Source organism: Neofelis nebulosa, chromosome 13, assembly GCF_028018385.1.
Source record: "Neofelis nebulosa isolate mNeoNeb1 chromosome 13, mNeoNeb1.pri, whole genome shotgun sequence".
NCBI classification, from domain to species: Eukaryota; Metazoa; Chordata; class Mammalia; order Carnivora; family Felidae; genus Neofelis; species Neofelis nebulosa.
In genome coordinates this window covers 80,519,327-80,546,326 of record NC_080794.1, presented here as the reverse complement: position 1 = coordinate 80,546,326, position 27,000 = coordinate 80,519,327, and the positions used below count along the sequence as shown (strand labels likewise).

Sequence of the window (27,000 nt, the reverse complement as noted above, 5' to 3'; positions counted from 1 at the left end):
CGGGCGGCGCGGGCTCCCTCCGGGGCAGCGAGCCCCACCCCGGGCACGGGGTCGGGTCCCGGCGTTTGATCGCCCGGGGGCCGCCCTGGCCCGCCCGGGACCCCGAGGCGGGACCGCGGGGCCCCCACTGGGGCGGGCGGGCAGGGCGCACCGAGCGCGCCACGCGGCGCCTGGCTGGGAGGAGGGCGGCGGGGCGGGGGCGGGCGCGCCGGGGCGGTGCCGAGCCGGCTCCTCCTCCTCCTCGGCCTCCACCTCCCCTCCGTCCTCAGGCTCAGCCGCCGCGCCGCCCGGCCGCTCCTCCTTCCTCCCCGGGCGACCGCGGCGATGTTTAACCGCGCCGTGAGCCGGCTCAGCAGGAAGCGGCCGCCGTCAGGTAAGCGGCTCCCGGGCCGGCGGGCTGGGGTTCGGGGCCTCCGAGGAGCCGCCTCGGCCGCCGCTGCCCGCCCGGGGTCCCGGGCATCCTTCCCTCCCTCCTGTGTTCGGGCGCGGCTTGGCGATGCCACCCGACGACAGTCGCCGCGGACCGCGCCACTTCTCCTCGCTCCTTCCAGCGTCCCTGCGGCCGCCGCCGCTGCGGGAGCGCAAAGTCCCCCCCCCCCCCCCCCCCCGAGAGGCGCTGCGGGGAGGAAGTTTGGACAAAAGGGGGAACAACAGCAGTTTTCTTTTTAGTGATGGTCTGCGAGGAGAAAGGAGATCCCAAACACCCGAAACTTTGGAGGGAGTGTGGGCTCTAGATCCGAAAGCAGAACGTCGCGCGGGGCCCTTCTCCCCTGGAGTTCTCTGCCTCTCTGTCCGCTGCGGGCGTCGTTGCGAATGATGCCCGCGCGGCGCCCAGAGGAGGCACGACCGGATCCCGGGGCACCGGACTGGCAGCGGGGCCTGGGCTGCCCGGCGCCTTCAGTTCTGCGCTGCGGAGCCCAAATGTGGGCGCGCCGAGGAGGGTGAACAGCAGGGTGGAGAATGCACATCTGTAGTTGGCGCCGGGGAGCGCTGACATTACCGTGCACTGGGCTTGGCTGTCCCAACGGACCAGCCTGAGCCACAATTCGGAGCAATTTGATAGGACAAAGAATCCACGGTGGAGACGGGACCATGCCTTTGATTCCAACCATCTTACCGTTTTTGTGCAGAATAATAGCTGTGCCCCTCTGAGCTCGTCATGTGGGCCGGGGTCTCTGTTCACCCAGTTCTGTGTTGTCTCTCCACCCGTAGGACGACCTCATGAGACAGGTACTGTCTCCTGGTATTGGCCACGTTCCAGAGGAGGGAACGGAAGCCAAGAGTCGTTAGGTAACTCGCCCCAAGTCACACTTAGGAGGCGATGGAGAAGCTGAAACCCAGGTTTGCCTGATTCTGGAGTTGGGAGGCTTTTCTGCAGGGTTCCACTCCCAAACTGACTTCTTCATGGTGCTAAGAGTCTGTGCTGGTTGGTCCGTGTCCTCTTCTCACTGACTATCATATTTTATGAGGGACATTGCAGTGAAGAGGATGAACTGAGACCAGACAGGCTGGGACCAAATCCCACCTCCACTGCTGTGGAAACTTTGTGTCTGTGCAGATAAGGATCTGCAAAATGGGAATAAAATAGCTATCCCTCTTTGAGCACTTACATGGAGCTGGTTTCCAGTCCCTTATGCAAATAATTGCGTTAATAGGACAATCCTTATAAAGTAGGACTTCGTAGGGTCATGGTAAAGAGCTTGTATTAGTGTTAGTGGTCACGTAAATCTTGCCGTGTTGTCTGAGGGTCAAAGGGTTCTTTTGTGGGGTTCATTTCAGCCTATCCCTGTTGTTGAGTATTCACAGGCCTGGGGAGTGGTAGTCAGAGCCTGGACTCTGGAGTTAAACTCCTGGTTCCCGCCCTGACTCTATCATTTAGTGATCTTGGGCAAGTTACTTGACCTCTGAGCCAATTGCTAAATTATCGGGAAATCTGAGAACTGGCTGCTAAGTCATGGATAGCTTGAAATTGGCTGTTGGTGGGTATTTATACCATGGAAATCGACAAATGTTAAAAATCAAGCTTCCCCTCCCCCCGCAGGAGAGCTGGTTTACTAGCACACCTCTGTGTCTGTTTTCCCGCCTGTAAAGTGGGTTTCATAGAGTTGTGGGATCAAACACACTAAAACATATGAAGTCCCCAGTGCATTGCCTGGCACGTAATAAATGAATAATAATGGTTAGCTTCCCCCTTTCCTATGATAAACAGAGCTGCTCTGAACTTCTCTGCCTGAGTTATTCATTGCTTTGCTCTCATTTGGGGGCATACATGGTTTTGGGGAGAGGGTGTTGTATGTGTGTAGGTTCACTCCAGAAAGACTGGGGTGGTTTTAGGGATACCAGTGGAGTGTACCTCTTTTAGGGCGGCAACTTTTCAGCCTTATGAAATAGGGTTCGGCCACAAATACAAAGATTAGTAGCTAAGCATCATGGATGGGTATTTGATGCCTGACCTCTGAGAGCCCAATGTCCTTAGGATTTTTAGGTTGAAAGTATGCCCCACTGATGGGAAAGGGCAAATGAGGCCCTGCCATTTGGGCATCACCATCCAGCAGTGAGAAAAGAAGGAGTCAAGTGAGAAGGGGGGACTGTGGGCCTGGGGTGGAGGTACCGGGAAGCCAGCCGAGTGATCCATGAGACCCTGTGCAACATTTTTATTTGGTCATTTTGAATTGTTTTTCCTAAAGTGGCTCTCCAAATTGTATAAGCTTCCAGCCCCACAAGTGCTGGATCCACTCCTGCAGACCCCTGATACGGGCCCGGCTACACTCCTGCCTCCCAGAACCTTCTACTGTAGACTTTTCCTGCTTTTCAACAAAACCGTATTGGAGACAGGCTCTTCAAGCTGAGGATTTGGAGTTCCTAACCCCTAATTCCGAGGCTCAAAATGCTGTTCCTTATTCTCCTTTCTGAGATTTCTCAAAGTGTGTTCGTGAGCCACCTGGGGGTGGGGAGGGCATCGATAAAATGCAGCTTCCCAGGCCACACCCTGGGCCCACTGGTTCAGTCTTGGGGACCCAAGGTGGGAGGGAGAGGAGGCTGCATTTTCAACAAGTGCCCGCAGTGATTCTGATGCCACTGAAGTGCAAGGACCCCTTGAGGGACTCTGACCACCCTTTGCCCCTCACAACCACTTACGCTGTTGATGGTAACTGACGCTACTCACCTGAAAAGCAAAGCCAAAGCCACAGCCTTCCGTCTGCCAGCAGATTGAGGGGTGACCCGTTGAGGGAATCCCCACCCTGCCGGGCAGACCATGGCCCTCCCCAGGGCGGGGGGGCCTGTTGTACATGATCCCATTAAACCCTTGGGACCAGTTTCAGATTTATTGCTGGGCTTAAGTTTTCACTTAGAGGTGACAGTCAGCATCGCAATTTAACGTCTTTGTTTTAACAACCCAGCAGCCGGGCAGTCTTGGCCCCCCAGGGAAACTTTCCCTGCAGAACATCACTGGCCCAGGACTGTGGGTTCAGGGAGAGCAACGCAGGGACAGAGTGGCGGGGCTGGGCCGCGGAAGGGGTGTTGATTTAAACCAGTGTGGTCAGCCACGTGGTCAGCGCCAGCTCTGAATGCCGCGAAGAGCAGCCTGTAGACGGTGGGGGTCAGGTGCTAATGATGCTCTTTTTTTTTTTTTTTTTTTAATGCCTTCATTGACTTTGTGTGGGACGGATGTCTCCTTTTGTCACTGTTAGGCATTTGGGGAACCTAAGCAGGTGCCTCGGGGGGCCATTTCCTGGGACTTCCTGGATGAACTGAGCCACTTCCCGCGCTGGGCTTGAGTAATGCCCTCCGCCTCAGGCGCTGGGCTCGGAAGCTTGCTGTTTAAATTGTACTAAATTTACTCTCCTTGGTATCTTCTGCTTCCCTCAGATAGCTCTCCACTGCAGCAGGCCCCAGGAGGGACGGTGGGGGCGGAGGGGGCCTGGGCAGGCGACAGCAGCAGCTCCCTGATAAGAGCTGTCAGGAGGCATCCACTGGGAGGAAACAGCCCCACGCAGGCTCCTGGGGACTCATTTCCCTTCTAAGCCAGTTCGCATCCCTCCAGGCCTCGCCGAGTGCCCTTGGGTCAGCTGTGCTGCCCCCTCTGCGCGGTGCTCAGGGACCCCTCATCTGGCCCGCCTTCTCTCCTGGCCCCGTTTCCCCATTCTTGCTGTGCCCTTGGGCGGCTGGGCATTCCCACTTCTGCCCCTTTGCTTCCCGAGGGTGTCCTCTGTCCTAAGTCTTCTCCCAAAGCTGGGTCTCCCTGCTCCCTGCCGCTCTCTCCAGCCTCATGCCTCCCTCCCTCTCTGCCCCCGAAATGCAGCCTGTCCACTTTGTCTTTTCCTGGACAGCTGCAGAGGCCACCAAGGGGCAGGGACTTGACAGGAGCAGCCCATTTAGGAGGGGACAGACCAGAGAACTCAGCTCCCTGACCCAAGTCCAGAGCTATCTGCATGGCCTCGCTCAGGATCCACTTGGTCTTTTGTTCAAATATATTTGGGGTGGGGCGCCTGGGTGGCTCCGTCGGTTAAGCATCCGACTCGGGCTCAGGTCATGGTCTTATAGTTCATGAGTTCGAGCCCTGCATCGGGCTCTGTGCTGACAGTTTGAAGCCTGGAGCCTGCTGCGGATCCTGTGTCTCCCTCTCTCTACCCCTCACCTGCTCACACTCTGTCTCTCTCTCTCTCTCAAAAATAAGTAAACATTAAAAAATATATATTTAGAGCTGAAATATGTATATATGTATGTATGTATATATATATATATACATACATATACGTATATGTGTGTGTATATATATATATATATATATGTATATATATATATATACACATAATGGGGAGCTGCTAAATTTTCTTTCCTGTCTCCCTTCTTCCTTTCTCCAGTCAGGACATTATAAACAAAGCCATCATCAGCCATCTTTATCATCCCATAAACAAAAGGGCATTTAAACACCCTGAATAGTAAAGATATAATCTTGTGTAAAGAAATGTCCTGGGGACGCCTGGGTGACTCAGTCCGGTGAGCATCCGACTCTTGATTTTGGTTCAGGTCATGATCTCATGGTTCATAGGTTGGAGCCCTGCGTTGGGCTGTGTGCACTGATTGCATGGGGCCTGCTTGGGATTTTCCATCTCCTCTCTCTCTCTCTGCCCCTCCCCTGCTCACACTCTCTTTGTCTCTCTCATAATACATACATACATACATACATATATACTTACATACATGCATACTTACATACATAAATAAACTTTAAAAAGAAATGTCCTGATACTCAGGAATCTTCTAGAAGTTGTTGCATCTAGGGAGAGGCCCTGGGTAGGCAAGGGACAGAGCTGAGAGGAAGCCCTGTTCTACTGTGCTCCCTCTTCGGCCTCTTGAATTTTGTATCATGTAAATAAATATAATGATCTCTTTCCTAAGAATAACCCAGGGCTGTCCTTACTGCATCAAGACAGCTCACTTGGTAAATATTTCCTTATCCTTATTCTCATTTCTTCACGAACCAGTGAAATAAACTCCGTGCCAGCCTGTGGCATTGTGGGCAGACGGCCATCTGGGAACTCCTGGTCTCACCTTCTCAATTAATTTTAAGTTCTGTGAGAAAGACGGCCCCGCCTTTCACTTCTTGCGTCTGTCACTGCCCTTCCCTTTCCAGGCTCTGATGCCAACTTGGGGTTGAATCCTACCTCGTCTCCTTCTTCGCTTGCTCCTTGGAGCCGGTTTATTGAACCTCGTTGTGCCTCTGTTTCCTTCTCTGTAAAATGGGCCCAAGATGAGCCTGACTTCTACGGGTCACTGGGAAGTTGAGACAGGATATAGTAAGTGCTCAGTCAAGCAGCTATTTTTACAGCTGTCATCCTCACTGTCTCGTCCCCAATCTATCAGAAAACGTTCATCAATGTAAACATGACCATGAGCGCCAGGCACTGCTGACCCTGAGGACGACGCAGCTCTTACTCAAGAAATGCACAGTCTCTCTGATCCTGGAGGGGGGGATGTCATTTACTTGCCTTTCGATAGGGGCGGGGGGGGGGGCAGCGGGGGCGGGGGCGGTGGGGGAGTGAGGGCACATTTATGCATGACTGTCAGGCCCCCAGGGGAAGCACAGGGGCTTCTGGGAAGTGAAGAAAATAATGACAGGGTCTTCATTTTCACCCCCAGGATAGGGCTCCTGGGTAATTTTATTTTTTCTGGGTCTTTGCCTAGAAAGTGAAGATTCTAGGGAGTCTACAAATAACAGTCTGGCGTTCTTATTTCCTTCCCTCTGGTAGAAACTGGAAACCAGTGGCCATCTGTTGTTTAGTCCACTCAAAAGAGGATGTGGAGGCTTGTTTTTCCTCCAGACCCAAGGGTGTTCAGGAGACCCCCAGCCCCCTGGCCTGTCTCCCACGAAGCGTCTCTGAGAAGGCAGTGGGTTTTTGGGCTGTGTGAAGCTCCTCAAGTGGACCCTGGAGCATGGAATGTAAGGAGTGACCCCCACCTCCTTTGGTGATGACCTCAGCTTGTGTGTTGCCTGGGTGACAGCGGGGCAGGGCAGGGGCTGGGGGGAGCGAGGAGTGCAGGCACAGGTGCACAGGTGACCTTTGGAGGCACTGCCTGAGCAGTCAACTTTCTCTGAGGTCGCTGGCTTCACGTGAAAAATGCCATGATGCCTTTTCTGAGCCCAGCCAACCCTCTGCAGCCCTCTCACCCTCTCTGGTCTTTGATGCTTGCTATTAGTAGGATTATTTTTAAGCTTTTTCATTTTTGTTATTATATTCTGCTAATTGCCATTCATGCAGACCTCCGCACCAAGGGAATTGCATGCTTGAAGGATAGTTATTCTCAGAAGTTAGATACTGGAGCCGAAAAACACTTAAGTAATATTTAGATAGAGTGTTTCCATGACCCAGTTTCTCTGGAGCCTTACATAGATCACCAGTTGTAACAAACTGATTCTCTGCTTCTAAGTTTGGAAAAAAGAAAAAGTCTTTTTTTTTTTTTTAATGTAATATGTTTGATGTGGCATAGTTGATATGAAGTTTTAAATAAGCTTCTTGGGGGTGCACTTTCCTTGAATATTTATGGGAGTATGGCGTTGAGTGTGTGTGTGTGTGTGTGTGTGTGTGTTGTACCAAACCACTTTAGAATTTTGGAGTGAACATTTCTGCCTCTTCCTAGGCTTGAATATTTGGCTTGTTTTCTTTAATGATGCTGTAAGTTTTGGGGGGTACTTAGGAGAGACTCTTTGATGTTGGACGTTGACTCTGCTTTGAGGAAGTTGGTATTGAGATTTTATTAGAACATTATTTGACTGGGAAAACTGTCTAGGCAGGATAATTACCCAGACCTTCCTGCAGACTAATAGCAGGAATCCAGGCTGCAAGCATTCAGTTTCGATGAGTGTTACGGATGCCTTTTGAGTATGGATTTCCAAGGAGTTAATGTCTGGCGAAAGCCCCTGATAGATGTGACATCATAGCATCTATAAATAATGCGTTACGAAATACGCGGCAAGCAACCAGCCTCCGCCATCTGTATCTTTGAAATACCGGCTTTTACTGAAGCCAGAAACCACATAGAACCGCATAAATGTAAATGGAGAGTGTATGGACACTGTGTTTGAGTGTTAGATGATGCTGGCCCGGTCTCGTGTGGGTTTTTGTCTACGTAGAATTCCTTCTCAGTTTTCTCAGGCTTTCCCCGCGGTGCAGGTGGTATCTTTCTCTTCAAGGCTGCTATGTTCTGGCCTTGGTGAGTGTGAGGACCGGCAGATGTCAAAACTAAAAATGGCACTCGAGTCTCATGGTGAAGGTCGTGCTTGGACCCTGACACCCCCACCCCCCGCCCCTGCTTGCAAGTTACCACGCTTCATCTGTGTTTCCTCATCTGTGAAGTGGGGATAATATCAATCACACCACAGGGTCCTTGTGAGAAGTGGATGATTTAACTCACAGAAAAAGCTCGGAACAGTACCCAGCTCCCTATAAGCAATTTATAAGTGTTCACTGTTGTTATTAGCTGATGATGGATTAGCGTGAAGATCAATGTATTGACAAATAAGTATTATGCCTACAAAAATTTGATTTAAAATGCTTTAACTTTTTTTTTTTTTTTAAGAGACAGAGAGCGAGCAGGGGAGGGGCAGAGAGAGAGGGGGATACAGAATCCGAAGCAGGCTCCAGGCTCTGAGCTGTCAGCAAAGAGCCTGATGCAGGGCTTGAACCCACGAACTGTGAGATCGTGACCTGAGCGGAAGCCGGATGCTCAACTGACTGAACCACCCAGGCGCCCCGATCTGAAATGCTTTAAAGAGCCCAGGAGATTAAAAAAATTTTTTTTCCAGGGGTGCCTGGGTGGCCCAGTCGGTAAAGTGTCTGACCCTTGATTTCAGCTCAGGTCATAATCTCACGGTTTGTGAGTTCAAGCCCCACACTGACGGCCTGGAGCCTACTTGGGATTCTCTCTCTCTCCCTCTCTCTGTCCCTCCCCTTCTTGCTCTCTGTCTCTCTTTCTAAAAATAAATAAGCTTAAAAAATTAAAAAAATTTTTTTTCCATTGCAAAAATGTTTTATAGGTGAACTAAAAACAATAAGAAAAGATAAACAGATCTGGACAAAATTGAAACAAACAAATGTTATCAGCAATAATTCATTACTAGCTTGAGTGATCTTAAAGCTGCTAGAAAAATATGTCTGACTGTTTTTTCCCACCTGTGCATTCCAAGCTTGCTTTCTTGTGTAATCCACCCCAACCGGCAACTTTTGTCAATGAAAAAGCAAAGGGGAATATTACACCTTTATGGCTCCAAGTGCCGGGAGTTGAGAAGCTGGGAACTCTTGATTTTGTTTTATTCTTAAGTTCAGATGTAAACCTGCTTGCTATGGAGAGAGGTTATTTCTTTTTCTTATAATTATTGGACTGATTGTAACATTGAAGGTGAACTTATCTTAGGACGCCTTTACATATGTGCATTGGGAAGTAATGAAAGTCTCCTGAGCAGGGGACCCTGAGTAGAAATACCCCGAGTTAAGGGGCAATCTCTAGAGTAGTACCAAATGGGGCGGGCCTCTGCTCAGTCTCGCTGGAGGTCAGGATAATGACTTGGAAAAGAGATACATCATTAAATGAATGGAGTGTGCAAATGCTGCTCTCTCCAGAGCTATCTATGCATGTTGCTACCAATCAAGAAGGATTAAGAAAAACAGGCGTAGCCAGAAGCCTTCATCAGGCTTTTGAAAGACAGTCAGGAAGTCTTGGAAATATTCACACCAATATTTCTGGGGAAAGTGAGAAAACATGGCAGACAGAGTGTGGGTAGAAGATTCCTATGGTCAGGATGGTTGGGGCAGAAGGTGGGCAGAAAGGCAAGAAGGAACTTGTTTGTTTGTTTGTTTTTTAATGCATGTTTATTATTTTTTTCTTTTTTGTTGTTTTTTAAAAATATAATTTATTGTCAAATTGGTTTTCATAGTGTGTGTTTATTTTTGAGAGAGAGACAGAGAGACAGAGAGAGAGACAGCGCGAGTTGGGGAGGGGCAGAGAGAGAGAGAGGGAGACGCACAGAATCCGAAGCAGGCTCCAGGCTCCGAGCTGTCAGCACAGAGCCCATGAGGGGCTCAAACCCACGAATCTTGAGATCATGACCTGAGCTGAAGTCTGACACTTAACTGACTGAGCTCCCCGGGTGCCCCGGATTTTGTCTCTGTCCAGGGCAGCAAACCCAGACACTAGTAACCACGGCCAAGGAGAGTAGTGAGCTATATCTTGGTGTCCTTTCTGAGCCAGCTCTGGAAATTCTGTGCCCTTCTGTAACAGTGTCGTGGGAGATGTATTCCTTTACTCTTGGTGGCACGGAAGTGGTAGCCCCACAGAGAACTGAGAGGAAGGGCCACTTATTTTGCAAAGTCCCCAGGTTCTGGAGCAGTCTGGGGTTCTGTGGAGGTGGTCCTTATAGGGACAGTCGCCTTCACACGTAAGTCCCAATACTGGTTCCATCAAGGAGTTCTAGTTCATTTTACCCCCTGAACCTTTATTTCCCAGTAAGGAAAATAAGAGGACTAGGCCAGACTAGTAGGCATTGAATTCTAAGACTTTTTGTTCGAGTGAAAGCTGGCACAGAAGCCTAACATGCCAAACGATTAGAGTATGAAATAAAGGGTAGGGGAGGTACAATTATCTCATGGTGGGGCCAGATATCCTGTCTCTCAGTTAACCAGACAATCTGGTTAACTCTTTTGGCTACATGAGAATCCACCAAGTGTATTTATTTTCAAGACAGTGTGGCAGCGAAAGCCCAAGGGTGGTTTGGTTTATTATTGAAAAGAATGCCAGGAGTCTTGGAATCCTTTCAGACCTAGGTTGAAAACTTATGGGCAAAGTAGGTGTTCTGCGACACGGAGAGGAATTTGTGGCTGCCTAAGACTGTTCCCGGAATAGCCCACTTGTGTCTCTGCATTTATTTACTTAAGAGAAGGTCTGCTGAGGAAATGGAGTAAATTGTCAAGCTGTATTCAAGGACAGGACCGTAAATTGGTGAAATGCTTGGCATCATGAACCCTCTTGCAGAACTTTCTTATAATAATGACCTTTTAACTTGATTTATACTTTGTGGGGAAGAAACTCGGTGTTTAGATGCTTGCCATTCTAGCATTTGCAAAGAGAGCGGGGGACTAATTTAATATCCACGAACTGAAGATTCACTTTAGAGAAGCGTCGGGTCCATTTGTGATGTGTTCGAGTGAGTTTGCTTCGCGATTAGAGGAATAGATTTGTCCCAAATAATTCTCTTATGTCCTCCATCACCAATGCGTATTGAAACACAGTGCCCAGCTGGGGTTTCTGGCTTCTGTTTTGTTCAGCCGGAGTCAGCCAGTGAATGTCTAAAATCCAGGTGGTTGGGCGCCTGGGTGGCTTAGTCGTTAAGCATCTGACTCTTGATTTCGGCTCAGGTTATGATCTCACAGTTTGTGAGTTCAAGCCCTGCATCAGGCTCTGCACTGACAGTGAGAAGCCTGCTTGGGGTCTGTCCCCCCCCCCCCCCCCCACCTTCCCCTGTTTGCTCTCTCTCTCTTAAAATAAATAAAAATAAACTTTAAAAATAAATAAATAAAATAAATCCAGGTAGTTTTCCCAGATGCTGGGAGACGGTGTCAGCTGCTTGAGAAATTAACACGTGTGTTGATCCCCAATAGAACATGAAAGATCATGGGAGCCCAGTTACTATTAAGTACAATGTATCATGATATGACTTCCCTCCAAAAACATTTGAGGGGCACCTGGGTGGCTCAGTTGGTTAAGCATCCAGCTTCCGTTCAGGTCATGATTTCACAGCTCCGTGAGTTCGAGCCCCGCCTCAGGCTCTGTGCTGACAACTTGGAATCTGGGGCCTGCTTCAGATGTGTCTCCCTCTCTCTCTGTCCCTCCCCTGCTTGTGCGCTCTCTGTCTCTCTGTCTCTCTCTTTCTCAAAATAAATAAATAAACATTAAAAAAACAACAACAAAAGCAAAAACATTTTATTTTTTTATTTTTATTTTTTTAATTTTTTTTTTTAACGTTTATTTATTTTTGAGACAGAGAGAGACACAGCATGAACGGGGGAGGGGCAGAGAGAGAGGGAGACACAGAATCGGAAGCAGGCTCCAGGCTCTGAGCCATCAGCCCAGAGCCCGACGCGGGGCTCGAACTCATGGACCGCGAGATCGTGACCTGAGCTGAAGTCGGACGCTTAACCGACTGAGCCACCCAGGCGCCCCAGCAAAAACATTTTAAACTGTATGGCATCCTGGCTATTTGCAGCAATTAATATTCATAAGACTTTTTTTCATTTATCCTTTTCAAATGGTTTGCTTTGCCGATTTTTTAGTTAAAAGCTTATTTTCTCCTACGTTCAAACTTTTCTTTATAGAAACATGTTTCTACTTTGAAAACAAAAAGGCAATGGAAAAAAAAATATTAGGTATAAAAATAGTTCACTTGATAGATCATTATTTTAGGGAAGAGGAGAGAGGAACTAACGTTTGTTGAGAGTGCAGTGTGAGCTTCTAGATGGCTGGTGTGCTTCCTCTTTCAGTCCTTGGATAATGGGAGAGATAGGAGGATTATCTTTACCTTCCACACAGAATGTTGCCCCTTACCACACAGTTTGAATTGGCCGAACTGGGTTTGGAACCTGGGCCCACCCGAAGTGGCATTCCATGGTTTTTCCTTGACTCCAGGAAGGGGCCAAATTCTGGAGAACGAGGCATGTTTGTGCTGTCACTTCCTCTCAGGCACTAGTAGCCACAGTGTGTTAGCTGGAGGTCCCCTGTCCCCTTTCCTTCAGTCAAGGGACTTTGCAGGTGTCTTGAGGAAGAGAATGCATCAGATGTGCAGGTGCAGACAGTCATTCATTCATTCAGTCTACACACAGAGGAACAGTGTGATGCTGAGCCATATTGGAGCCTGAGGCAAAACGAAAAATCAGTAATACCCATCCTGTCTTTATTTAAAATTTTGATATTTTGCTCATGATGGAATTCTTTCCACTAATTTTGATTTTTCAAAATCATGCATGAAAATACCATTTATGTTCATGCCTGAGGTTTTTTTTTTTTTGGGGGGGGGCAACCCCCTGAAATTTTGCACCTGCAGCCAGTGCTCCCTTTTCCCACTCCATCCCAGCCCTGGTACATACTTTTATTTACGTGCCAGGCAATGAGCCACATGTTGCAGATTCAAGGTAAAGATCTACAGAAGCTTTCAGACGATTGAGTCAGTCGTACAAATAATCACAACACAGCACGATAATTACAAGACTGTGCACAAAGTGTGATGCGGAAGGAGTAGCCATTGAGTTGGGGTCCCTGGGAAGATGGCTTGAATGAGACTTGAGGGCTGCCTGAGGGTTGGCCAGTGGTCATGTGGATGGAGGAAGGATGGATGGAGAGTGGTAGAAAATGGCGAGGCCCTTTTGTCATTGCTCTGAGCCTCAGTTTCCCTAACCTGTAACATGGAGAAAATGGCAGTGCCTACTTCATAAGGTCATTATCAGGACTGGAATGATTTCCCTGGGTTAAGTGCCTAGAATATAATTATCCTGGCACATAATATATATTTGATGATGATGATGTTGTTGATGATGATGAATTTGATGACCATTATATGCAGATATTTTAAAATGAAAGTATCTTTGAGCCACAAACACATCCTGAACTTTGCTTTGCAGACATCCACAGCAGTGATGGGAGTCCCAGCAGCAGCCACCAGAACCCCAAGAGCACAGCCAAATGGGCAGCCTCTCTGGAGAATCTGCTTGAAGACCCAGAAGGCGTGAAAAGATTTAGGGTTTGCCTTTTTCATTGTTGACCGGGATTGATGCAACCCACGAAGAAGTTTAGATGTCTGTGGGGGAAACACAGGATGTTTTTTGTTTTTTTTTTTTAACACTGAAAATGTTAAACACTGTTTAACACTGAGAATAAGGACTTCTCAGTTGTCATGGCCGAGATGGCTTTCCTGGATGGCCATGGACCAGAACTCAGGGGCATACACAGACTGTTTCTGGTTTTCATCTAGCTGGATGGGAGCGGGTAGGGGTGATGGGGATGAGGTACCGTGCTTGCTGGCAGAATCTACAAAGAATTTCCAGCTCTGTGACACCTGGGAGGGGGTGGTCTGGGTCTCTCTGATGTGAAGGTTTGTTCCCTCGTGCATTGGGGATTCCCAGGACTCATTATTAATAGAGTGAGAGGGGTGGACAACAGCTAGAAAAGTGAGGTTGAACCCAGAGAGGAGGGTGGATGGATGGGAAGTGTCAGTCCTGCCGACAAAGAACTGCTCTGGCTCGCAGAAACCCCAGGTGTCAGAAGACCCGCGTGTGACTTCTGAGAATGCCCGGTATCTGCCTGAGTCCCACCAACTCCTGTCTTTAAGTCTTGGGCCAGGTCAGGGCAAGCCCTGATGCTGTCGGTCCCTGTTTTGGTGCCGAGGGAGGGGTGACGGGCTGGTCTACTACTGCCATTCCCGGACACCAGGCCATTGCGAGCCCTGTCTGGATCTCACGGAGGACGCTTTCCTGCGCACAGCGGGATAACAGGGTGTACTGCTAACTCCCCAGCGTCTGCCAAACGAAAACTCACCTCCAACTTAAAATCGTTTTCATCGTGGCATTTTCAGACATGCTTAATAGGTTTTCTTTTCTTTTGTTTAAATAAATGGGGCTGATTTTAGAGGAATGTACTTTGTTTAAACACTGTCTGGAAGGAACTAATATATCTCCCACTTTAATTTACTCTTTGGTAGTTTATTGCCAGCTTAGCCTTAGTGAGTAGATTCTTGCTTCATTTTTACTCTTCCTCACAATGTCAAAGTCATTAAGTTCAAATGCGTATGAAATTCTAGCTTTAACATTAAACATGCACTTTGTTTTTCAGGATGGAGTTTTTTGCAGGGTGACTGCATCATACTCCTTTGTTGAATTTTGCCAAACCAGTCCTTGGAGAGAAACACATTATTTTTTTGTTTGTTTGTTTGTTTGTTGTTAAAGTGGAATACTGCTTGATGTTGTTTCTTCTTTTTATCCACAGGAATTTTTAAAAAAGGAATTCAGTGAAGAAAATGTTTTATTTTGGCTAGCGTGTGAAGATTTTAAGAAAACACAGGATAAGAAGCAGGTATTTCTTCCAGTCTGTAATCACATTCTTGATAATTTTTTCTCTCCTTATAAAGTTCAGCTGCCTTGGGGTGCCTGGGTGGCTCAGTCAGTTAAGTGTCCGACTTTGGCTCAGGTCATGATCTCACGGTTCGTGGGTTCAAACCGTGCGTCGGGCTCTGTGCTGATAGTTCAGAGCCTGGAGTCTGCTTCAGATTCTGTGTCTCACTCTCTCTCTGCCCCTCCCCTGCCTGCGCTCTGTTTCCCTCTGTCTCTCAAAAATGAATAAACGTTAAAAAAGAATTAAAAAAAAAATAGTTCAGCTGCCTTTCCAATAGACTTTGAAATTGCCTGAAGAGGGGTGCCTGCCTGGGTGGCTCAGTCGGTTAAGTGTCCGACTTCAGCTCAGGTCATGATCTTAATGGTTCGTGAGTTCCAGCCCCGTGTTGGGCTCTGTGCTGACAGCTCAGAGCTCGGAGCCTGGAGTTGGCTTCGGATTCTGCCTCTCTCTCTGCCCCTCCCCGACTCGAGCATACACATGCACGCACAACATGCTCTCTCTCTCAAAAATAATAAACATTAAAAAATTGTTTAAGAAGAAAAGAAATTGCCTAAAGAAATCAGATCCATACTGGATTTGGGGAAAGACTGAAGCTTCAGATTAGGTCTCCTGGGTGGATCAAATATTAATAGTTTTAAAAAGTGTGTTAATTTTTAAATGGAGCAGTTCAGATGGACAAATATTTAAAGCAAAAATGACAATTTATGTCGTTTCAAGTTCATCATCGCACACGGTTTTTTTCTTCATGAATAAGTTACGAGGATGCTTCCCCAGAGTTGGACGTGTTGGCATTTTATACGGATGTAGTAAAACGCTAAGCAGATGTGTGGCAATAAAAATGGTACTCGAATCAGATAGATTGTCAATTATTCAATGTATCTTTACAAAACATCCTGCCGTTGGCAGGGGTCCCACAGAGAAAGTTTCTGACTGTTCTCCTGGGTATATGTGTGCTCTCTGCAGGAGGTCGCCTTTAATTCTGACGTCAGTGGATTTCCCGTCCTTGAAGGTTGAGTGCGAGGGGAGGTGGAGGAGATTATGGGGAAGGAGGCCTGTGGATCGGGTGTGTTCGTGAAGCCTGTGCCTGTGTATGTTTCAGAGGCTCCCAGCTAAATGCCTACAGGGGCTGGTGAGGAACATGAATCCGCAAGGCTTTTGGTGTGAGGCTATAGGGAGTAGTGGGGACTGGGGCCACTGTGGGCAGCCAGCATTGCCTCCAGTGGCTGCGGCTGAGTGTAGCTGACTTTGGCAGTGAGCGCTTGGGGGCCTGTGGCTCTCTGGGCTTCCCCATGCTTCGAGTTCTGCCCACCTACGTCTTCACTTGCCCACCCTTGCCCCCAGAACCCTGAGGGGCGGGCCTTTCTTCCTGAGGCCCCTTCTACCTTCGTCAGCCCGGTACTGCCTGGTTTTCCAGAGAAATCGGGTGTTCGGATTCTTATGAAACCACTCGATTCTATAAATGTTGGAACTGATTTTCAAAAGATGGAAAACCTTGCCTGCCAAACGAAACACATCCCTGGGCAGATGCAGCCTGTGGGCTGCCGGTCTTGAGCCTCTGTCTCCAAAAGCCGGACTCCACGAGGCCGGCAGCCATTATGTGTTTGTAGACGACAACTTGGAAAGTGTTCATCATTGGTTTATTCAAAGCCTTTTCCTGACTCAGACACACTTCTCCTAAGATGGAGCAAAGGGGCCTTCTTTCCGCTGCTTTCCTCTCAGTGGGGGCAAGGACGGATGCTAAGATTTGTTCTCTTTAGCTCACATTTCTTAGGTCAGCCTAGAAAGCCTTCCCAGGCAGGACTCTTGGCATTTGCTTCTTTCAAGCTTCTTCTCCTCCTTGGATGACTTTGTCTGAGCCTCCCGGGTGGTGAATGGCCTCTGGGGAAAAGGGAACAGATGGCCTGGCCTGCCTTGGAAAGCTAGGATGCCACCCTGGAGGCAGAAGAACTCAGTTTCCCTTTGGCCCCATATCCAGGACAGGGCCCAGGGACCACTGTTCATAAATGCTGCACCGTGTAATTGATTTGCCCAGCCTCAGTCTAAAACCCGGGCTGACAGTCAAGCAGGCAAACAGATGATGTTCATTTTTCTGCCGTATTCTTTGTGTGTTGAGGGTGAGGGGGGCCTACAGATCAGCCAGCCCTCTCCCCTCCTCCCCCCTGCCACGTTGTCCTCATCAGGAGGCTGAGATCCCCCTGCGGCTGAGCTGGGACTTGGACCAGCGTTCTGAGGTCCCCCAAGCTGGTCTCCCTGCACACCGGGCTGGTCTGTCCTTTGGTTCAGCCGAGTTGACCTGATCTTTGTGGAATGCCCGCTCAGGGCCAGGCCTTGTGAAGAGACAGCCAGGGACAAGACAGATGAGCTACTTTAGGGAACAGGCATCGATTGGCGAAGCAACTTGTTAAATAAGCCTTGCCAATAAATAAAAAACGTTGAAAAAAAAATTAAAAAAAAAAAATAAGCCTTGCCAAGTGTGCTGAGCAGAGAAATGGGAAGTGTGGGTTCTGTGGGAGCACAGGTGGGGGTCGGTGGGGAAGGTAACACCAAAGTGGACTTTGGGGGTGGGGTAGTGTTCCTGGAAGAGGGGCCAGCATGTGAGGAGGAAGGCCTGGCGAGAAGGGCGAAGGAAGAATGGGTGGCGGGACAGTGGTGCTTGAGGGGCAGGGTGGTTCTGCTGTGTATGAGGCTGGGGAGGGAGGGGAGCCCACACCTGGAGAGCCTGGGGCCAAGGTGGACACTGGAAAGCCCCCAGTGTCGGGTTGCACATCCACACCCTACAGACAGAGCTTCCAGAATCTGGGAGCCCCTTGCCGCACTCCCTCTCCCGGTGCCCAGCCTAAAACCCCTTGGAGGTTTAGTGTCCTTAAGCCTGGAACGTGCCTGGCGATTGGTCTGGGGCAGTGAATGCAGATGGTGTTGGGAAGGAAGGGAGGGAGGGAGGGAGGGAGGGAGGAAGGAAGGGAGGGAGGGAGGGAGGGAGGAAGGGAGGGAGGAAGGGAGGGAGGGAGGGAGGAAGCATCAGTGAGGCCCGTGTGGCTCAGTCGTCAGTCTGGGTTATCACACTGAGCCTCATGACTGGCCCCATCCTTCCAGATGTGTGGGCTGTGGTTTGGGAGGTTACACAGAAGTTGCCGAGGCTGCCCAGCTTGGTGCAGACCCAGGTCTCCGACTGCAGGGCTTGGGTATTCTCTAGTGCGTCTGGCTACAGGGGAAGTAAAACCAGGAGTAAACTCTAAATCACTAATTTTAAAAAGTGGAGGGTGGGAAGTGGGCCCAAGCGAATTTCACAAGACTTGTCACGTCTGGTCCAGTGGGGAGTCTGTGGAGGGGGTAACTCTACAGTGAGTCAAGGTGGTGGCAGGATGGATGCGAATCTTACTTTGCCTCTTTTTATGTATTTTTTTAAATGTGTATTTATTTTGAAAGAGAGAGCACAAGTTGGGGTGAGGGGCAGGAGGAGAGAGAAAGAGAGGGAGGGAGAATCCCAAGCAGGCTCCACGTTCAGCCCAATGTGGGGCTTGATCTCATGCCCCTAGGATCGTGACCTGAGCCGAAATCAAGAATTGGACGTTCAAGTGACTGAGCCGCCCAGGTGCCCCTGCCCCATTATTTTAAATAGGACCCATGCTGGCTTGTTTTTTCATGCTTTTACTAGGATTATCCAGCTAGAACTCTCCAGAGCACTTACCAACTTATTTGGCATCTTGTGTGTATAATTTCTTTATTTCCTTTCGATACTGTCTTCTCGTCCCTCTATCATGCAGGCTCTGTGGGTCTGAAATGGTTGTCTGTTTTCTCCCCACTGTCTCCAAGTACCCAGAGCAGCCTGGTGCAGTGTGGACTTCTGGTTCTCCCCACTCAGGTCAGCTGGCACCTGAGGACCTACCAGGGATGGGAGCCCACCCCCCTCCCCTCCCCTCACACTGCAGTTACAGCCTTAGGGACGGACGTGTATTCTCAGAACTCCAAACAGTGGAACAGTGCTGTGCTCCCGCTGTCTTCCCTGGCCTGTGCTTTGCCTCCTGGCAGGCCCCTTAGATCGGGACGGTCTTGACACTGTGCATGTGTGGCAGGGATGCTGGGCTTTAGGAAGTTGGGAGGGTGACGCCCCACACCTCTGCCCTCCTTGGGATTCCTGGGGTGGTTGTACCTTTTGGGGTGTTCATACTCAGGCAGCGTTTAAAGCACTTCTCTCCCTTCCCAATGTCTTTATGGCTTGAAATTTTTCTATCAAGTGCCTCTTCCCCGTGAATTATCATGAGAGATGGGTCTGTCTTCTAAAACCAAGCAGCACTGGGGCGCCTGGGTGGCTCAGTCGGTTAAGCGTCCGATTTTGGCTCGGGTCATGATCTTGCAGTTCGTGAGTTCGAGCCCCGCGTCGGGCTCTGTGCTGACAGCTCAGAGCCTGGAGCCTGCTTCAGATTCTGTATCTCCCTCTCTCTCTGCCCCTCCCCTGTTCATGCTCTGTCTCTCTCTTTCTCTCAAAAATAAATAAACATTAAAAAAATTAAAAAAAAATATTTAAAAATCCAAAAGTGGGGACGCCTGGCTGGCTCGGGCGGTTGAGCATCCGACTCTTGGTTTCAGCTCAGGTCATGGTCTCATGATTGATGGGATCAAGCCCCAAGTTGGGCTCCGAGCTGACAGCACAGAGCCTGCTTGGGATTCTCTTTCTCCCTCTCTCTCTCTCCCCTCCCCTGCTCTTGCTTGCTCTCTCTCAAAATAAATAAACAGACTTAAAAAAAAAAACTAAATAAAAATTCAAAAGTGACCCATGTTCCTTCAGGAGTAAGATGGGCTGATTCCCTTTACCCCACAGCATCCCCCCAGATTTCATTCTCCCTGTGGTTCGGGCTGTGCCTTTCAGCATGAACTTGGCTGGGTCCGGGCTGGTCTGACCGGAGCTCAGCTGCTCCCGGTGTGGTTGAGGTCTGGCGTTGGCCTGCCCTGCGCCCCTGTTCCTTCTGAGCTAACTCAGCACTTTTGGATGCTATCTACCAGCTTCCTCTTGCTATAGCTCGGCTTTCATTCACATCGCTGTTGACTGTATTTTCACGGTTAAGACTATTCTTTCTTGTCTGCTGCTAAGCCGAAGGGTTCAGGTCATGATCTCACGGTTCGTGGGTTTGAGCCCTGCATGGGGCTCTGTGCTGACAGCTCAGAGCCTAGAGCCTGGAGCCTGCTTCGGGTTCTGTCCCTCCCCTCTCTGCCCTTCCCCTGTTCATGCTCTCTCTCTCTCTCTCTCTCTCAAAAATAAATAAACGTGAAAAACATCATAATCTCCAGTAGCCCTCTGAAACGCTTCTCAACAGTGTTGCATGGGCTCGGGCCTCTTGGTTTATCTCTGCAGCTGGAGTTCACCCAGGGCCATCCTCTTCTGACCACAGCTCCCACCCAGGCATCCCCGGGTCTTCCTCAGCCGCCACCAGCATCCCCTGGCCCCTCGGCTGCTTCGGGGACCCAGACCCTCCTCCATCCTGAGTCACTCCCTCATTCTGGTGCAGCACGGCCAGCAGTAGCTTCTTGAGACAGGGGACGTGACAGGTGGACATTTATAGATCCGGTTGAGTGAATTTTTTTCTACTTTCCCCATTCACTGATAATGTGATAGAACACAGCATCGAATTCTAGGTTGAAAGTCCCTCAGAACTTCGAAAACACTGTCCCTTTGTCTTCCGTTTTTGTCAGGAGTTAGAATTTTTTTTTTTTTTTTTTTTTTTTTTTAATGTTTTTTATTTATTTTTGGGACAGAGAGAGACAGAGCATGAACGGGGGAGGGACAGAGAGAGAGGGAGACACAGAATCGGAAACAGGCTCCAGGCTCCGAGCCATCAGCCCAGAGCCTGACGCGGGGCTCGAACTCACGGACCGCGAGATCGTGACCTGGCTGAAGTCGGACGCTTAACCGACTGCGCCACCCAGGCGCCCCAGGAGTTAGAATTTTATATGTAACCTGTTTGGTTTCTTTTGCTTTTCTCTCCTCGGGAATAGTATAGGTTCTTTTCATCACTGATATTCTTTTTTTTTTTTTTTAAGATTTTATTTTTAAGTAATCTCCACAACCAACATGGGGCTCAAACTCAGAACCCTGAAATCAAGAGTCACGTGCTCCACCAACTGAGCCAGTCAAGCACTCCCGTCACCAATATTCTAAAACTGTACAGTCAGAGGCTTGGGGGTGGGGTGGGGTTCCTTTACCGTGTGGGTACTTGGTGGAGCCTTTTAATCTGGCAGTGTGCAGTTCTGGGGAATGCTGTGTTATCATGTTTATCGTTACCTTTTGTGACTCCTTTCCCTCCACTTTCTCTGGCCTCTTTCCCAATGATGGTTCTCCCCAGCCTGGACTGAGCCCTTCATTTTATCTTTTTTCCCCCTCCTATTTTTTTTTTTTTTTTTTTAATCTCTTTGGCTGTTAGTTCCTACTTCTCTTTTGGAGATTTCAACTTCATTTCCACATCCTTCTGTAGAATTTTTTTCTGCTTTTATTTTCTCTAGACTGGGGCCCCCCGTAGTATCTTCCTGGTGGCCACAAGCCTGATATGCTTACAAACCATATGTATCTCCAATGCATTGGGTTGGGACAATTTTGCTGGTAGGCCTATGGTAGAATTCCATTTAACTGTTTGGTGTCTCATCTTTGTCCTCTTCATGCCTCTGTTCTGCAGCTTTCCTGAGTCAATATTTTTCTTTCTTCCTTTCTTCCTTCCTCCTTCCCTTTCTTCCTTCCTCCTTCCCTTCCTTCCTTTCTTCTTTCCTTCCTTCCTTCCTTCCTTCCTTCCTTCCTTCCTTCCTTCCTTCCTTCCTTCCTTCCTTCCTTCCTTCCTTCCTTCCTTCCTTCCTTCCTTCTTTTCAGTAGGTTCCATGCTGGATGTGGAGCCCAGTGGGGGGGGGGGGCTTGAACTCACAACCCTGAGATCAAGACCTGAGCTGATATCAAGAGTCAGACACTCAACTGACTGAGCCACCCAGGCAACCCCCCCCCCAACCCCCACCCACCCTGAGTCAATTTCTGTAGAGGAGAAAAGTCTAGCCTCCCATGGAGAAGGGACGGGGATACCAGCTCAGGGTTGGGGGCTCAGAGACTTGGGAGTCTAGCGGCTTCTTTCTGCTGTCCTCCTCATCCCTCCCGTCTGGGTTACCTGATGCCCCGAGTTCCTGCCATTTTCAGACCTTCCTTGCCGGCACTCCCTCCCCACGCCTGCAGGTAGAGATTTGTTCTTGTTGCTTTCTGCAGAGTCATCTGCTGTCCCTCCAACTGCTTTCCATTTCCTGAGCCAGTTCTTGGAAATATTCTCGAATCATCTGCTTGATATTTTCTTTGCCTCATTCTTTGTCTGAAGCTGATATGATTGAAGGTAGTGGCTCGACCCTTTATTTCTCTCGTGTGGCCTCTCCCGTTGTCTGCATCTCTGGCAGAGCAGCGGGAGTGGAGAATGGGCCAGGTGGATATGTGCATGAGGCAGAGTGAATAGATCTTGGTGACAGGTGTTGGGGACCGTGGGTCCCAGCTTCTGGGAATAGAGACTGCAGGACCCGCTGGCCAGGATGGGCCACTTCATTCCTTGCTGTTAAGCTGGAGGTGTCTGCGGGACATCCAGTCCCACATTTCTAGAGATCAGTTGGCTCTATATGGTCAGTAGGTTGAGGGGAGAGGGTGGGCTGAAATCTTGGGAGAGCATGTGGTTAGGAAAGCAGTCTTCCTAGGGCAGAAGTCCGGGAACCCTGGAATTTATGGGGGAACAGAGAGACAGGAGCCTACAAAGGAGACAGATAGAAACAGGAAGGTGTTAGAGGATCCCGAGAGGGTGGCCAGCGGCCAGAGAGCGAACCAGAAGAAGGTCTGAGGGGCTTAGGCACCGGTGCCCATCAGTGAGCTGCTGGGAGGCCCAGCTGGCAGGTGGGAGGAAGCCAGGCTGAGTGGGTTGAGGAGGGAGGGGCGGCACAGAGAAAATGGAGACACAAAATGCACGCTCTTCCTTGGAGATGTTTCAACCAGAAGTCATGAGTGGGGAAGTCATCGACTCCAGGGGCACGTGGAGTAGAAGGAGGTTTTGTTTTATTTTCCCAATGGAAAAAGTTTCAGCTCACTTAATGGATGAGGACGAGAAGCCAGACCATACGAAGCAACAATCTTCTGAGCTTCGCAGTGCTGCTGCCTTGTCCTTCTTCTGGGTAGATTTCTGGGGCTGACGTTAAAGCGAACTTCCTTCTCCTAACCATGCATTTGTGGGGAGTGGCGTTTGACTGCTGATTTCTGCCCGAGCACTGTTATGGCTGACGCATTGCCAGGCAGGAAGAAGGGCCCCAGACTCTCGGGGTGGCTGGGAGAAGTTCCTGTGAGTGTAGACGTGCCCACAGGCAGTCCTCAGGTTGATGCCAGGAGTCATCAGAGGGGCCCAGGTGGGGCAGGGCCAGATGCTGGGCAGGGGTGCTGTCTGCAGGGCAGGTGCTGTGGCGGAGGCCATAAAGGCTGGAGAAGAGAAGCTGGCCATCACAACCAGAGCCGTAGGCCCTGGCAGCTCCCCAGGGGTGGATGTTCTGTTCCTGTTCCAACAGGAGCTAGGATAGGGTTAACAAAGCTATGGAACATCTACCAGAATAACTCGAGAGACCTGGTTCTTCTTTTTTGTTAAGATTCTCAGCATGGACACCAGGCCTTCCCGTGACTGGCTTGTGGTCTGCAGTCTGAGGGTTTCCCTTTTCAGTCACGCTTCCTATCCTGGCCCAGATAAGCTCTGCTACTGCAGCCGGTCCCCTATATGTATTCAGTCGGAGGTGGGGGCAGCCATGGGCCAGGTCAGCCCTGGGCTGGGTGCCTCGGGGACCCCACATCGTTCCCAGACAGACTCAGGAGTGGTGGCTGGGGACCTCTGGGTGGTGCTGAGCCACCCAGAGGCTTGGATACCTACAGGCCCCCCAACCTGCCTCCTCTCCCAATTCCACCACCTCTCCCGCCCCCCGCCCCTCCAAGTCTCAGGCTACTCATTGCACTTCTCCTTTGCAGAAGACCCAGGATAGCCTGGACTCATCTGGAAAACGTGTGTGTGTATGTGTGTGAATGTTCAAGGGGGAGGGGAGACCCAAAGAGATTTCTATTTCCAGAGCTCTGCATGGAGTTCACCAGACTAGCTGAAATTTCGTGTACTTTCGCAGAGTATTGTTCAAGCAGGAAGTGGTTTTCCAAGAATGTTCCTCCCTGACAGAGTGTGGGGTGGGAGTGAGGCTCACGACTTTGTGGAGTGGGGGTCTTTGAAAGGCAAGCAACTCCAAAGTTCTGCCCTATCTGGGTCTCTGATCATCTCCAGTCCTGTCCCTCGGAATAGCCATGGTTAACTTAAGCTGCGTCATTGAGTTTGGCATCAATTAATTGTTCACTGTAATAGTTGATCGAGAAATGACACCATGGCCTTGGGCGTTGGCCCCCACATGGGTAGTCTTCCTGCATATACAGCCCAGACTTTCTGGAGGACAGGATGGTCAGGCCTCGGCCCCATGGCGTCTTTTGTCAACAAGTGCCTGGAACCAAAATAGGTTACAGAACTGCCTTCTCCCTCCTTTCAAGCACCAGGCAGTGAAGCCTTCTGGTGGTTTCTATAAGGCCAAAGGTTTCCAGAGCCTGGGCTTTCTGAGCCAAGCTCTGCAGCCTATGTGGGATCCCAGATGGGCTCTCTGGAGAGAATGGCAGTTTTTTAGGCCCCACGAAGCCCCCGTGGCCCCTCCTCCCCCGCCCCCATCATGGCTCCGTGGCTGCATGTCCGAAGCATTTGTTTCCAGCTCTGGGGGATGAAGTACTAGTCAGGCTGTAATGTTCAGAGAACCAACCCCCATCTTTGCTGCCAGCGAGGTGCCTCCTTTCTTTGGGAGAAAATAGAACCCTCCGGGGACGCCCTGCTGTTTTCAAGACAGAGCACTTACCGTGAGTGTTTTTGTTTGCTCCAGCCACGTAGGTTTTCACTGCAACGTGAGTGCCGATGGGTGCCCCTCGTCCAGCTGTGCTCACAAGCCTTTTAAGGGCCTGCATCTACTTAGGACTGATGCTTTCCAGCGGGACTGCTCTCAGTGTGAGCAGCGAGCATTCTCCCCTTTGCTTATGCCCACATCCCAGTACCAAAGAATCCGTGTCCTGGAATGTGACAGACTGTATACCTGGAGGGGGTGATGTATCTCACCAGGCGTGGAATTGGGGGGATGCAAGGCTTTGGAGCCAAATAGCCCCCAGTCTCCCTGCAGGCTCCTCAAATAAGCCACATAACCTCTCCTCTGTGTCCTCATCACGGAAGTGGCTCCAACAGGAAGTGACACTCTGCTGGATGCTCAGGGCTGTAAAACCCCTAGCATGTGTCTGGGGCATAGTAGGTGCTAGATAACCGATTGGGAATCTGTGTGCATGGTTTAACTTGCTTTTAAATTGTGGTAAAATACACACAGCATAAATCTTACCACTTAATCGCTTTTTAGGGCTCTCGTTTTTGCTGTTTTAATCATCTTAAAGTACACCATTCAGCAGCATTAAGTACATTCTCAATGTGGTAGAGCCATCACCACCATCCAGTTCCAGAACTTTTTTATCACCCTAAAGAGAAACCTCTTGCCCATTTGCAGTCACTTCCCATCTCCCCCTTCCCCCAGCCCTGGACAACCACTCCTCTTTCTGTCCCTATGGGATTTGCCTGTTCTGGCTATTTAACACACATGGAACCGTGTAGTATATGGCCTTTAGTCACTGGCTTCTTTCACTCGGCATAATGTTTCCAAGGTTATTCCGTGCTGTATCCTGTATCAGGACTTCATTTCTTTTTATGATTGAACAATATATGAATGATTGAGTCCTTAATTTGGAGACTTCACAGGACGGTCCTGAATGGTGTAGAATTGTCATTCACTCTGGGCCAGGATTCTTTCTGTCTTCATTTCCGAATGGATAGTGTAGCAATTTCCAGACAGGAGGTGTGGGTACAGATGCATGGAAGGAGGGAGGGAAGGGGCTAGGCCAAGCATGAGCCCTCCCAGGTAAAGCTTAGCTCCGAGGCAGCAGCCAGAGCCCCCAGGGGCTACGAAGCTGCTTCTCTTGCAGCAATGGCAACTTCTGGGCCTGGCCAGAGCAGAGAACCCGGCTCGGGTGGGAAGGGCTGGGCTCTCAGATAACAGGCTCCCTGTGTCTCCTCCAGATGCAGGAAAAGGCAAAAGAGATCTACATGACCTTTCTGTCCAGTAAGGCCTCATCGCAAGTCAACGTGGAGGGGCAGTCCCGGCTCAATGAGAAGATACTGGAAGAACCACACCCACTGATGTTCCAGAAACTCCAGGACCAGGTAACCTAACTTTCCTACCTGCATCTTGATTTGACATTTATTCCCAGGCTGGAAGAGTTCAGTTAAAACTAAATGTTAGACACCCCAGAAGCTGCCCCCTCCAGCTGGGTAAACTGAGGCACGCTGAAGGGCCATGGTCAGTGAACAAGAGGAGACTAGAATGCCAGGCTCAGAATCTGATCCATAGGAACCTCCCTCAGGCCTGCTTACTTTTGGTCTACACACAGTTTGAACCAACAGGGTTATCTGCCTTCTCAACCCAGATTAAAAGGGAGGTGGAGCTATCTGAGGAGCCCACACTGAGGAAGCAGCATGTAACTGCTGAAGGTAGGAACAGACGGAAAAATCTAGAAAGCAACACTCAAAGCGGTAGGGGACCTGAGGCTGTTTTTATGCAAATATCTACACATTGCCGCCTATTTCTGGTGGCCCAAGACCATAAGCTAGTTCATAATGAGGCTCCTGAGTTATAATGGAAAGGTTAATGTTTGGCACGTTATTCCATTTAAAGCAGGAAAAATTGAGTTTAAAAAATGGACCTCTGAGGGCTAAATTAGTTTTCTGGCAAGCTTTTTTTATGAGATATGCCAGTGGTAATAGGAAAAGGGATGAAAATACACTCCAGAGATTTCTTAGACGGGAATTTGCAGATGTGACTATTCAGAGGGTGCTCTGTTCTTATAAAATGTTATCTGCACACTTGTAGGTGATGGAACGCAGACGAACATCCAACTTCTGCTGACCCTAGCCTTACTGAGGGGGCGAAGGCCTTCCTTGGCACACAGTTGGAAATTAGCTTTTAGCTTAATTCAGCAGCCCTCAAAGGTGAGCAAGCCCATCTGGAGGGCTTGCTAAAACAGACCTGGGCCCCACCCCCAGAGGTAATCTTCAACTTTCGTGGTTCCCAGGTGGCCTGAGACTTTGCCTTCCTAACAAGGTCTCTGATGCTCCAGGTCCTGGGACTGCAACCTAAGAACCGTGCAATGCATTGGTTGGCCCTTTTTTGATCGCCTGGAGTGTGCACAAGCCCAGA

At 49.6% G+C, this 27,000-nt stretch overlaps 1 protein-coding gene across 5 annotated transcripts in view; it reads left to right on the top strand.

Annotated features, from left to right (window-relative positions):
- Nucleotides 1-216: 216 nt before the first annotated feature.
- RGS10 (regulator of G protein signaling 10) overlaps nucleotides 217-27,000 on the top strand; it is a 41,810-nt gene continuing 15,026 nt past the window's right edge. For 4 of the 5 annotated variants that reach the window (XM_058697935.1, XM_058697937.1, XM_058697933.1 and 1 more), the window contains exons 1-4: nucleotides 217-373; nucleotides 13,170-13,288; nucleotides 14,530-14,616; nucleotides 25,824-25,967. In XM_058697935.1, the coding sequence (XP_058553918.1) occupies nucleotides 325-373; nucleotides 13,170-13,288; nucleotides 14,530-14,616; nucleotides 25,824-25,967 (399 nt within the window). In that variant the 5' untranslated portion in view covers nucleotides 217-324. Of the gene's footprint in view, nucleotides 374-6,277; nucleotides 6,446-13,169; nucleotides 13,289-14,529; nucleotides 14,617-25,823; nucleotides 25,968-27,000 lie in introns of those variants that run through there. The other variant, XM_058697934.1, reaches the window with a different exon arrangement.